This window comes from Clupea harengus, chromosome 1 (assembly GCF_900700415.2).
Source record: "Clupea harengus chromosome 1, Ch_v2.0.2, whole genome shotgun sequence".
Classification (NCBI taxonomy): domain Eukaryota; kingdom Metazoa; phylum Chordata; class Actinopteri; order Clupeiformes; family Clupeidae; genus Clupea; species Clupea harengus.
Genome location: NC_045152.1, coordinates 21,746,768 through 21,760,992, shown reverse-complemented (window position 1 = coordinate 21,760,992; position 14,225 = coordinate 21,746,768). Strand labels below are relative to the sequence as shown.

The 14,225-nt window shown below is 40.8% G+C and overlaps 1 protein-coding gene across 4 annotated transcripts in view; it reads right to left on the bottom strand.

Annotated features, from left to right (window-relative positions):
• Positions 1-14,225, bottom strand: part of asic2 (acid-sensing (proton-gated) ion channel 2) — a 337,257-nt gene that overhangs the window by 17,609 nt on the left and 305,423 nt on the right. For all 4 annotated transcript variants that reach the window (XM_031571281.2, XM_042708081.1, XM_031571271.2 and 1 more), the window contains exon 4: positions 6,789-6,916. In XM_031571281.2, coding sequence (XP_031427141.1) covers positions 6,789-6,916 — 128 coding nt within the window. The remainder of the gene's footprint in view (positions 1-6,788; positions 6,917-14,225) is intronic.

Genomic DNA, 14,225 nt, shown 5'->3' with positions numbered 1-14,225 from the left:
ATGAGCTGGTGAACGAATCACAACAAATATTTCAGAAATACTGATACATACAAACAAACTGTGTCCCATAAAAGAGTAATTTAGGCCATCACACAACATAAACATAGATGTGATCATACAGATTCATAAAAATGCATTAAAAAGTTGTTACGTACGTGCAGGCCTCTGTGCATACACACACACACACACACACACACACACGGTGCGCTAACAAAAAATCAATATGTGCTCTCTGACTCTCAAGCTCACTGCATATCAAGAGAGGCAGACACATGGCACAAGAAAAGAGAGTGAGAGAAAGAAAGAAAAGAAAGAGAGAAAGCCAGATCCACAGAGACTTCTCTAAACCTGAAGTCCCGAGGGAGCAGGCCTCCTCATGATTGAAGTTCTCTGGAGTCCAACCTCCTCAGATCTCTTCCGCTCTCTTGCTCCCTCTCTGTCTGTCTCTCTAACTTTTCTTCCTTTGAACTGTCCGTAAATATTGCAAAGAATTTCTGAGCAGTGCGATACAACATCTTTGACAAAGTCAATCTGAAGCTGAATATCGATTTTGACACTCCTAAAGATGTAACATGACACATTTAACATGGTTTATACATGGTTTGTACACATTTTTAGTGTCATGCATATTATTCATTTTATTATTAAGTTATTTATGGCAAAAGCACAAAACCAGATTAAAAAACAAAGCCATCATAGTACATATTCCCTCTACTCATGGAAAGGCATTGTTATCACTGTTGTGACTTATTGTGAAAGATACAAACCATAACGCATTGTTTTAATGTTAGCTTAAATACATACAATTCTACCCGTGACACTTTATGACTGCTCTTGTACGTGAAACTATTATGAAAGTTATAATCTTTACAATGCATATCAACATCCATTGTCCAGTCCTGTTTTTGACTACCGTGTTTCCTAATTGTTATAATGGACACGGGTGTTAATTTCACATAGGTTCAAGAATTAGTTAGTGTGCTGATTGCCTGTGTTGTGATTAAAAGCTTTTACGGTATTATGCACTCCATTTTGTCGGCCCCGTGTTGCCGGCCGCGGCGATTACGTCGTCTGGTGAAACCGGCGGCGCAGACACGTCTCCCTCACTGCTTGCCTCTGCTCTGAGGATTAACAAGCTCAACTAAAATCTCTCAGGCATGATGCAAGCATTAAAGCACTCCCCATAATTGACCCAGTCAGGGCTTTAATTACAGCAAAGCAATGATCTGTCAGGTCATGTCTTTGTAGTGTCTCATAACGTCTCACAGTATTTTATTCTCTAAGAAGGCTCGAAGCAATGCGTGTTGAGCCTGAAGATAATAATGAGAACTTTGCATTGCAGCTGAGAAGGATATGAGTGACAGAGCTACTTGAGTAAACATCTGTTGTCGGAGACGCTTTTAGACGGAGAGAGAAGGGAGGGTGGTGCATACAGAGGCAGAAAGAGAGGTGGAAAGAGAGAAAGAGAAAGAGAGAGAGAGAGAAAGAGTGGGAACACTTCTGAAAGTAGTTTATGTAATGAACCCACAGGAAACTGAAACTAAGAGTTAGACTAAGGGGTGTGATTAAATGTCACAAAAATGTACTGAACAAAACAAGAAAAATTTCACAATTTAACAAGCTATAATTAGGGCAAGCAGATGTTCCACTTTATCTTTGACAATATTTCAGCACTTTTATGGGCGTCTGAGTTTTTAAATATATAAAACGCAGATTTGTCCTATGTCCCAAAAGCGATATGTGTGGCACAGAGCGTTGTGGCTTAATACATATTCCAGTCTATTACTGTATTAATGCAAAGCAACACAGCAGTATTCCCTCTGGCCTTTTTAAAGGGAGGAACTAATATGAAAAACCCAATGGTGGCGATTTCATTATCTTCAAGCCTCGACTTGCAATTAGCTTAACAGCAGTGGACTGTGGTAGTGGAGTGAAGAGTCTGGAGAAAATATGAGCTATTTACAAATAGCAATGAGTTTGCACTGCAGTTAGATCACCATTAGAGACCACAATCATCTTTCATTACACAAAACTGGATTAGATTTCCGTTGGTGTGAAAGTGGCTGATTTTGCCATTTAAAAGAAAATGCCATTTAAATGACCAAACATGAATCTTTAATAGTATTAGTATCAGTAAGGGTCTGCACTTCCCCTGCTGTCTTTTGGCTTGATTAGATAGTCTGCAGTCCACAGACAGGCTCGTTCTTTCTCCAAGCCAAAGACACATGGCCACTCCTCCTGCAAGTGGCAGCTATGGCCTTGTCTGTGACTATGGCCCTCTGGCCCATACACAAGCAGAGAGGGACAGGGGAGAGACCGTGAATCAAGCATCACTCACAGCAAGGATAGAAAAGGATGGAATGAACCCCTATGTGAACAACATAAACCAATACAATAACCTGCTTGGCTATTCAGAGCACGTCTTTACAGAGATTCAATCACACAAGCACACACAACAAATGCCACACACACACACACACACACACACACACACACACACACACACACACACACACACACACACACAGAGAAACACACACACACACAGAAACACACACACAAAAACACACACACACACACACACACACACACACACACACACACACACACAGACACACACACACTAATGGACATCTCCTGTTGGAACCTGATGACCGAACATTATGCTGCTCTTGCGGTGAATGAGGTGGACGAGAGAGGCAGATGAAGCAGAAAAACTCCAACATGAACAGAAACAGACAGCTTGTAAAAAGACATGGCATCTCAAGAGGGGAGGGAAGGAGGGGAGCATGAAGAGAGAGGAAAAGGGAGCCTGCAAACCTACAAACCCCCTCATAGTACCTGAAAGTGTATATATATATGTATATATTGTATGTACTGTATACATAAAATCTGTTGGACTCTGATATACACTACTGTTTAAAAGCTTGTAATCACTTGAAAGACAATCATATTTTTTTCAACGCAAATAACCTAAAATGAATCATAAATATAGTGTAGACATTGTTAATGTTGTATCACTGTAACAGCTGATTTTGAATGAAATGTCTTCATAGGCGTAAAAGGCCTATTTTCTCCCACCATCATTCCTGAATTCCCTAAATGATCATGTCTAAAAGACTACTTGAGTATCTGGAGCATCAGCACTTCTGGAATTGATTAAAGTCTAAACATGGCCGTAAACAAAATAACTTTCTACTGAAACTCATCAGTCTATTGATGTTCTCAGTAATGAAGGCTACTCCATGAAACTGGCAAGATACTGAAGCTATCTGACAAAGGTACGCGCCACATCCTTCACAGAACCGGACAGACTGGATTTAACCAGGAGAGAAAGAGAAGTGGGAGGTCCCTGTGCACAACTGTGCTGGAGGATAAAAACATCTTAATCTCTTAATTGGAGAAACAGATCCCTCATGGGTCCTCAGCTGGCAATTTTAATAAACAGTACCCAGAAGACACAAGTCTTATCTTCAACAATAAAGAGGCTCAGTTGGTCTGGCCTAATAGGCAGAGTTTCAAAGACAAAGACTCTCTGAGAGTGGCCAATGCCAGGAAAACACTGCAGTGGGCAAACGGAAGCAGATACTGGCTGGAAGATTGAAGATTGATAAATCTAAACTGAGGTGTTTGGATCACCTATAGATTAGTATAGTTTATTATATGTGTATTATATGTTATATGTACTGTATATATGTTAGTATTATATGTATAGGCTGCTATATGTATATTTAGTATTATATGTATAGGTTGGTATATGTTTAGCACATCGTATTGTATATTTATCTTGTATATTGAGTAAGGTTATTTAGGTTATTATATGTTTATGGGCCATTCTACCGAATTGGCGCAAAGTGTGGTCCCACAACAAGAAAAACTATTCACAAAACAGACATTCAGACATAGATATTTACTAAGAATATGTTATGGTCTATTTAAACCCAAGACATTAAATGAGATAGGGATAAGCTAAATATATACAAAATCATCCTTTATAGGGTACTTTCTATTGGGAAGTAGCTGTCCCCAACCCTGGCATCTAAATTTCAACTTCTGTAAATAACACTTTTTACATTTTTTTGATTTTTTTCAATGATCTAATTTCAAAGATCTTTATGATTAAGTTTAAACAGAACTTGGAAGATTTAGATTTATTGTGGGTTTAATAAAAAAAATAAAAAACTATACTCAAAAAATCATGTCCATAGTCACTACCGAAACACAGGAGTTTTAGTCCATTGGCTGAGCCTGTTTTTTAGCCACACCCCTGCATTTATAACCAGGCAGTGATAATGCATCCCTGTCCCTCATGGCTGAATGGTAAGTAGCTAGATCCCATACTTTTGGTATAAATGTGTTCCAAAGTCTGAAAATCAGTGTGTAACCTTAAGAATTGTCACTACCGAACACCTTTTTTTCTTCAATTAAGTAAACTTTTTGGGGTTTTATGCAAAGTATTATGTTTGTTTGTGTCTTCAAAGATTTGTTTGCTAGCCATGTGCTTGCTAGAATTATTTATTTATGCTCAAATTTAGTTAGAATTGTCACTACCGAAACAGTCACTACCGAAACAGTCACTACCAAAACATATGGTAAAGTTTCGGTAGTGACATGATCGTTTCGGTAGTGACAAAATGGAATGGTAAGTAGTTCAATCCCATCATTTTGAAATAAATGTGTTATGTGGACTAAATGGTAAAGATGTGGATAATGCTGATTTCTATCTGAAATTGTTCAGGAGAGAAAGAATCATAAGACACCAAAATGCCAAAAGGAAAAAGTGGAGCAGAGAGGCTGAGAGAATACCGACAAAGAGTGAGGGATGACCCAGTGAAACACCAAGAATATTTAAGGAAGGAAAGAGAAAGAAATAAGAAATGAAAGGAAGAAGGAAAGTTGAAATGTATCAGTGATTTACCTAACAGGGAGCAAAAGAAGGTCAGAAAATCATGGAGGAAAAGACAGCAAAAGCACAAAACATTTGTGTTTTTAATATTCCTAACCTAAAGCATGGTATGAGTTAAGATTAAGCAATAAGGTTGAGGAAATATGATACAACCTTGCAAACAAAATACTGTGGTCACTACCGAAACAGTGCTGTCACTACCGAAACAGTGCAGTCACTACCGAAACACTGGATGTTTTGTAAAAAATAAAGTATATTGAGTTATCAACTAAAATGTTATGATACTGATTGGTTTAATGTATGTTCAATTTCATCAATCATCAACTCTGGAATCAATATGATCAGTATTTTGCATTTTACAAAGAAATATTGCACTTAGATTTTGATGAATTGTATAAATTGAACTTTGAAATTTGGTAAAAATGTAATTTTTATTGATTTCATTGTGAAAACCTTCAAGAAATATTTGTAAAAATACTCTTCAGAGAAGGGAAGGAAACACAATCTGAACAGGTTAATAATAATACGTTTTTCCTATAGTTTATTACTATGTTTCGGTAGTGACAATTTTTGGGAGAGGAAAAACATTCCAACACATTCTGAAAATACAATATAAAAATTGACGGTTCATTTACTAGATATGTGTACTTTAGATATGGTACAATATATATACAGACAAAGTTTTGGGAATAAAACATACAAATTTTCAAAATATTTCCAACCTGACTTTGCACCAATTCGGTAGAATGGCCCTTATATGTTTATTATGTGTAAATTATGTTCATAGTACTTGTGCAGAGTGTACATCATGGTTTGTTATGTTATAGTATGTGATGTTATGGTTTGGTAGGTTTGGGCGGCGCCTTGTCATAAGAATTTCAGTGCCTAGTCTGACCCTGTGTCATTTTGTGCATCTGACAAATAAAAGACTTGTGACTTGTAACTTGTAACTTGTAACTTGTAACACAGAGAAGAAACTATGTGAGGTGTAGAACAAATGAAGCGGTCTTGGAGGAGTGCTTGCCACCCTCTTTCAAGCATGGAAGAGGAAATATGATTGTCTGGGGGCACTTAGGTGCTGCTAAAGTATGTCATTTGTACAGAGTAAAAAAACTTTAACAAGAAAGGCTATAACTCCATTTTACCATATCTCCATCGCCATGCCACCCGTGGACACAGGGGTGGTGAGTATCTAGTTACAGTACATGGAACAGAGTTGCGTAATGAAAGGTAAACGTCGGGATTTAGCAGATGCTTTGATCCAAAGTGGCATCCTGCGGCGGCCAAGTTAGCAGGGTAACTACTAATTCCATTTCAAAATTAACCTTCCCAACCCTGCGTGGACAGCACTTGACAGAATCAATTTCATCCTACGATATGAAAGTCACCCAAAGCTTTGCTCTAAATTACGTATTTAGGGAAGAAGTTGTCAAGCTGTAATGCTACAACATTACATAAAGTAGCCACTTGCTGCAAATGTTGGATTCTTTAACGAAAGTAAATATTCAAGAACATTGTTATTTCAAGCTAAAATCATTATTTCTAACTTTGTCATTGTCTTGACTATATTTTCTGTTCATTTTGCACATTATTTGATGGCTGAAATACGAGTTTTCCTGTAAATGCTGTCATTTTCTGGGAGATTCCAAATTTCTGAACGGTAGTGTACGTATATACAATTAAGTCTGATATATATATAACGAACGACGGTCTATATACAGTGAAATCTGATATATATATATATGGAAGGAATTCAGATATATTGTGTATCCAATAAAGTCTTATAAATATAGGGACTTGTTCCTTCTGAGCGACAGATGAGTGACAGCCGTCAGTGAGTGTGAGTGATGGGAGCTGAAGGACGGTAGGGTGCGGGACTCACCCTCTGCTCCTGGGTGGCCACGAACGTCTGGAAGCCAGGCGCCACGCCGAACCCCAGCTCATGCACGAAGGGAGGCTCGGCCTGGCTGTGGATCTGCACCCGGATGCCCGCCTCGAACGCTGTCTCCTCTGCAGGAAGGGGAAGGGGAAGGGAGGGGGAAGAGCCTTTCAGCACAAACGCGAGTAAACACACAAACAAATACATGAACCGCCTGTGCAGCGCTGCCTGCTCTGATGCAAGATAAAGAGGGAGAGAGAGAGAGATATTCTTCCTTCTTTATTGAGTTTTAGTATTTTATGTACGCACTCACATGAATACAAATGAATCATAAAAAATATAAGACCGTCTAGAAAGAACATACGCACATACACACATACACATACACCCTAATAGAAAGATGTTTAATCAACAGTGATTTGCTCACTCATCCAGGTTCTCTCTATCTGTGCAAACATGTTAGTTGCATAAAGGTGCATAAAATACATGTAGTAAATTGTCTTTATTCTTTTTGGTTGAACTTTCTCTAAGCTTTATATCACTCTTGGTGAGTCACACACAAACACACACACACACACACACACACACACACACACAGACACAAAAGGCCTTGATTCACAATGGGGAAGAATGATGCATTGTGAGAAATCCAGCAGGTTGCCTTTTACTTTCTCTACTTTTGCCAGTAGAGAAATGGAGACAGAGTGCTGAACTTAAGAGGCTTCTGCAGCTGAGCCTAGAATCAAAGTGCTGGCCCCATCCGACTGTGAAAGACATGCTTTCTGTGCAAAGCTGGACCATTTGCTTTGGCTCGGCATCAAAGCGAAGGCCGCAGAATAGAATGTTCACGCACTAGGCAATCTCCTCAAAATATAAAACACACCTCTATATGAGGGGGAAATGTGCTAAAACACACACTCACAGAAACAAACACACACACACACACACACACACACACACACACACGCTCACACACAGATTCACACACTCTCTCTCACAAATGCACAAATACACACACAGTCATAAAGTCAAAATCATTGTCTCTGGAGGCTCTTTCGGGGTGACCTCCATTACCAGTGTGTGTCTACATCTCTCTCTCTCCCCCACACTCCAAACTTTTAAAGCCTGAGGGACAGGCGGCCTCAATCCCTGCTGCGGATATGAAAGGAAGCCCTGCAGCGCGTAAGGCATCTAAATGGACGCCCAACACGAAAGCTTGTGTCCTCAAAGGCCCCCCCACTCACACCAGAAACATTTCAGCTAGAAGTAGAGATGAAGTCTGTAACTGTGCATGCTTTTTGTTTTTATGTGTCAGATTGACTGCTGGCCCACCTAATCAAAAGGGGGTGTAGCCCATGGTTTGAAAATAACATAGCCTGTCACATGCGAAAGTAAGTTATAATGAAATGTATTTAATAAATTACAATTCTGCTTCACATACTTTTCTTCGACGATGTCTTTCATTCCGAGTCGTATGCTTAATATGATTGGGAAGGTTACTCACACGTAGCTAGCTACGTCAACGTTAGCTGCGTCGGTCACTCACAGATGGCCATATGCATTAGCTAACTTATACATTACCTGCTGTAACCTTATCATGTTGAAAACAAATGTTGTTGAATAACTACTTTAAAAAAATTGCAAATAGGAAAATGCACAGAAGGAATGCAGTCCTATACACCGCATCTGATGACGACGACCCGATGCCCTCAATCTCTTCTTTTTACCCCTCCAACTCTTCTCTCCAAGACAATGCAGAATGGGTAGGGTCATATTATTTTTATACCTTCCAAGATTAGCTAATCTTCATAAAATATACAGCCTTGTGAAGAGCTTCATTAGCCTTTAAATCAGATTTGCCTTCATGAATCTAAGCTACGTCAGACATTAATAACTAAAAACTGGTGCAGGCTGATGACAGGCCTTTCTATCTCTCTCTCTCTCTTCTCCCACCCCCTCCCAATAGACTGGCCGCCAGGGCGAGGAGTTCAGTGTTACCGGTTTTCCTGACACGCGATTCACTGTTATTGAGTTCCAATATGTGGTCCGAAATAAGCTGATGTGAAATAAAGTGCACCCATCTTAAGATCTTCGGCCTTGCCACTGTGCTTGTGTGTGTGTGTGCGTGTGCGTGTGCGTGTGCGTGTCGTGTGTGTGCGTATATGTGTGTGTGTGCGTGTCCGTGAGTTTGTCTGTGAGTGAGCGAGAGAAACAGGGGAAAGAACAAAGACCATTTGGCTACAAGAGCCTCATGTTATTTGGAAACCAAGGCAATGATCAATTCTGCAGCAATTCCTCCCGGCACTTTCCAACAGTATTATTGACCTGGCCTCCCTCTACCACTCCATCTCATTCTAAAGGCTGGGGAATGTGTACAATAAGCCACTTCAGAGCTCCAAATGCACACTCTCCTCACTTGAGCAATCAGGGTAACCTTAGGTGTCAGGGGGTCTATATCCCAGTACATATGAGAGTAAGACTTTTGCCACAACCCTGCCTTGTTTTTTCTAGGTCTTAGGTTGCACACCTAATTGGCCTTCAGGGCCATACAGGGCTCCCTGGCCAATGGTTGGGCTTTGCCCTTCCTTCAGCATGCCTGGATGTTTGCTTTTCTTTATGCATCACACAACACAATTCAGACTGCATTTGTGGTCGCCCTTCATGTAACTGTGCCTTTGGAGCAGGGTGTGTGGAACAGTTTATATTCAAGAGATAATATAGCCTACACTAGTGTGTTTTAAATCCCCCAGCACTCTGCTGTATAACGCTCTAAACAGAATGCAGTGCAAGACACAACCGAAAAACAGGTGGCATTTTAAAATAGATTTAGATGAGTGTTTTTCTTTGCTTGATGATCATCAAAGATGTGGAAAAGTCACACGTGTGGCTCTGAACACCCGTTCAAAAGCCAAACTTCACACTCCTTCCCCTGGCCCATTGTACAAAACAAACTGCCAACACTCCTAATTAATCAGGTGTGTGTGCTCTCGGCACCCCCGCCCCTCCATCCCCACCTCCACATAATGAGTTCTGTCTGATGAAGAGGGCTTATCTCTGGGCCTAAGTCAACTTTCCCTGTGCTGCAGCCTGTCACCCATTTATAGCAAGATAGAGAGCTGCACACAACCCCTGTTTCTTGCTCCTTAAGAGCTATGGATGTGCTGGATGGATCACTACTCATCCTCGGCTCCGTTTCTGCCAATGACCAAGAACTCATCCCTGGAATTGCTTCAGTTTAGGGGAGAAGTGATTGCCTCTGGTTAAATAATGTTAGCATTTAACTCTGCCTAGTTGTAAAACAGTAGCTGCCCTCCCTCCTATCAGATGTTCAGATTTCTGAAATGAAAACCAGGGACATTTCCAGCTCTGCGGTCAATACATCCTTAAAATATCCAATCCAGTTTTTATCTATTAAATAAAAAAGAGGATCATATTTAAAGACGTGACCATTTTCTTTGCAGTATAGCGATTATCCACATTTTCATACCAGCCTTCGTCTCTCTTGCAAAAGAGATTTTCTTTCTCAATGAGACATTCAATCAACATGATCCCAGATGTATTGTGGACACACATCACACTGACATTTACTGTGGACATAAAGACTAACAGCCATAGCTGTGTGGTAAATGTAAGAGCAGTGTTGGAATACAGAGCATCCCGTAACCATAGTAACTCACTTCTGCCTGCGTGCAGGAGAGAGAGAAAGACACAGCCGCCACAGGAGATGATGGCTGAGATTAACGTCACTCTGAGCAGCATGCACGGGGATAAATTACAGTTGTCTCAGAAAATATTTAGATTTCTTGCTTTCCCCCTGATGGTCTTAACAACTTGCAAGATTTGTCACATGTTGGCTTTTAGAAATAAAGTCGCTAACAGGGTCTGAAAAGTCACTCAGTTTAGCGAGAAAGTCATTAAGTTGACAACACTGTGAGTGTGTGTCATGAGTGGTGGGGCGGGGAGAGCTGCATTCACCACAGAAAGTTCAGCGGTTGTGTGAGCTCTTAATTCATATTCATATTAAACAAACAAAGAGACCCATGGCTATAGCCCAATAGCCAGACCCCAGGGCTATCTCCAGCTCCAGAGATGGCGGCTCTAAACATATGGGTGGCTGGAAAAGTGAAAAAGTGCAAAAGAAATGATGCACTAACCTAAATCCAAGCATGCCATGCCTTGTATGCCTGTTCAAATCAGCTACCTATCACCTGGTTGAACGATTCTTAAATCCCCTAACCTCACCCCTAAATCCCTGGGTTACCTCAGACTCATGAACCCTAACCTCACCCCTACATTAATCCCTGGGTTACCTCCTGGCTTGAAAAAACATTCACAGTGATGTTCTGGATTTACCCGACAGCTTCCAGACAATTCAACTCAGCAGTTTTCTCTAAAACTAGACGAACAAGCTAGCTATATTTGTAACTAATGTTTACCTACCGGTTTTCACCTCACTCAGCAAGTTCACTACTTGTTGCTGAAATCTAATGTTACTAAACAAATCATCCAGGACCTCACTAATGTCTTTAGCAATTATATACTTTGGTGGGAACTATAACATAGAATTCTAGAGTCAGAGTCATTTTATAGATTGTCAGATTCAGAGTAAAACTGCCCATGAGCTCCAGGCTTCCAGGAACGAAAGCTGGCAATCGATTAAATCTCCGAGGAGGTCTGTGAGTTTTGTTTCTCACACAGCTGCCTGTACTACTCTCACTCTTTCTGTGCAATGGCTTATATTGTGTGAGTAGCAGTCAATAGCAGCATGTGTAGACTAATATAATTTGCTCGTAAGCATGTTTTATCACGTTCACGCCATTCATGTTCAAAGAGCACCTAAAGCAAGTAGATGAAAAAACTCTAAGTCTTCAAGTGCTTCAACTGATCCTACCTCCTATTGCTGCATCAATTCAACCTATACAGCACCAATTCATCTTGGGACTGACAGACACAAGTCCTGCACGGTGGCCAGAGGGATGTTGAGCCATTCCTCTTGCAGAACAGTGGCCAGGTCACTACGTGATGGTGGTGGAGGAAGACGTTACCTGACTCGCTCATCCAAAGCACCCCAAAGTGGCTCAATAATATTCAGATCTGGTGACTGTGCAGGATGTTAAACTTCACTTTAATGTTCATCAATTTGTCCTCTTTTGAACACTGATATGTCTCCCATTATGTTGTGTGGAATGCAATCCTTTATGTACAGTTGTGCTATTGCTCTGCTAATTCAACCTTCACACTCTGCTCTTACGGATGGAATGTGAAGTCTGTGAAGGTTGGCCACTAGGCCACGCATATATAGGCGTGAAACCTCAAACACTATATTGACCAGTGTTTGAGTTTCATTGCCCTGTATGTGTACACACAATTGCATACATACAGTATGTATATATAAATAAATACAATCCGCAAGTGTCTGCTAAATACCATAACCATGTGTAAACGTAAAAAACGAAAGAAAACAACTATTCTGTAGCCAGTAAACATTTATTTCCATGTCTTCTAAAACCAGCTCTGAATACAGGTGACATGTATATTATATTCATCTGTCTATTAGATGAAGCGGAAATGGACACTGACAAACAGCTTTCATTCAAAGATCCCCTTGAAGGCAGAATATCACTGCCACCCCAACATTAGTGGAAGACGGGTGTGTCTATCTCCTTTTCACATGACCATATATCATCCAAATGAATTTGAAGATGATACAAAAACATACCTCAAAAGCTGTAAAAAACCTGTATACAGTTGCTTTGACTACCAGGCATGCTCTGTGTGTGGTGTGCCTACTGAATGTGTGCTTGTGTGTGTGTGGTTGTTCGCTCAAGGACAGTTGTCTAATTTCACTGAATTACTCCAAGACAACATCCCACCTGAGAATGCCTCCTGCCCGTCTTGTTCTTCCCTCATAGTGATGGACATGGACCAGTTCTGCTTCAGCATACTGAGGCTCTTCAGGGACCATGTGTGGACACAGTTTGTTGCCCTACTGTGGTCCTGCTGTAACACTGGGTGAGTTGCAGGGTCATACATCAGAGTGTCTTCCTTGGAATCCATTTGTACATTTGTCATGACAACATAAAGGGAGCCAATCAAACTTTGCCTGTTATTTTGGGAAAGTATTTTGAGGTATCCAGTTAGTGACCATATCATAATCAACACCATTGTCTCCATGACTACCACAAACTCCATGACCACCATCATCATAATCATCATCATTATCTCCATGTCTCCGTGATCCCCGTCCTCCTTGTCCTCCTCATCATCATTATAACTGCCATTACAGCAACCAGTAGGGCTGCAGCGGTTTAGAAATGTCCTTGCCACAGTATTTGAAGAATGGCACCTTGCGGTTTGCTGTAATACCGCAACCAAACCCCCCTGTGTTTAATTACTTCCACCAATGAGGTTATGTTTTCTTTGTGGTTTGTTTGTCTGTTTGTCTGTCTGTAAGCAGGATTATGCCAAAACTCGATTTTCATAAAACCTGTAGCATGGGCCAAATAAGAACTCAATCAATCGTATCCCCGAATCTAAATAGCGGGGCGGATCCACAAATGTAGTTTCACTTTCTCATTGCAACATTGGGAGAAAGCCATTTGGCCTTGGTAGAGGTCTACACTCTCTGAGTGCTCTGCTAGCTAATTAATTTGGCGACCCTTAATATGTTCACATTGTTGAGCTGAAAGAGTTTAAGGAGTTAAAAATACACAAACTTTATAACACTATTTCTGTGTGGCATGTCTAGCTTGTCTGCTAACGCTGCTATGAGGCGTATTCATGAGATTTGGGTGCATGAACGAAACAGGCAGTTATAGTTACATGTTGCATGTCATATTCACATTTATTTGAATGCAATATTTACATATTCTTTGTGTGTTTACCAAACAATTAATGGTCAGTTGACCAGAAGGTTACAATGACGTGATGTGTTTGCGAAAGGTTATGTGTATGCTTAGCGCAGGGGTCTGGGCGTTTTGGAATCGTTTTGTTGTTCATGTGTGGAGAGAGAAAAATAAACGTGTGGATAATATGGATACGTGTAGACCAGACCACAGACAAAGTAACATGCTACATGAGGAAGGCAGCACTCTCAGATATGGGGGCAAAGCTATTACGATTACGGTGCTCAACACTCCGGTACTCCTCTTAGTAGCGGTGATGTGGTAATTTCGCAGCCCTAGCAACCAATCTTGTTGTGTTATGCCGGAACAGGCGGTAATGCATTTTGCTGTGACCTAATGGGGGTGCAAGATGTGGTCTTGTAGGGAGACCAGCTGTCTGTGTCTGTGTCTGTGTCTGTGTCTGTGTCTGTGTCTGTGTCTGTGTCTGTGTCTGTGTCTGTGTCTGTGTCTGTGTCTGTGTCTGTGGATGTGGATGTGGATGTGTGGATGCGTGTGCATGTCTGTGTCTGTGTGTGTGTGTGTGTGTGTGTGTGTG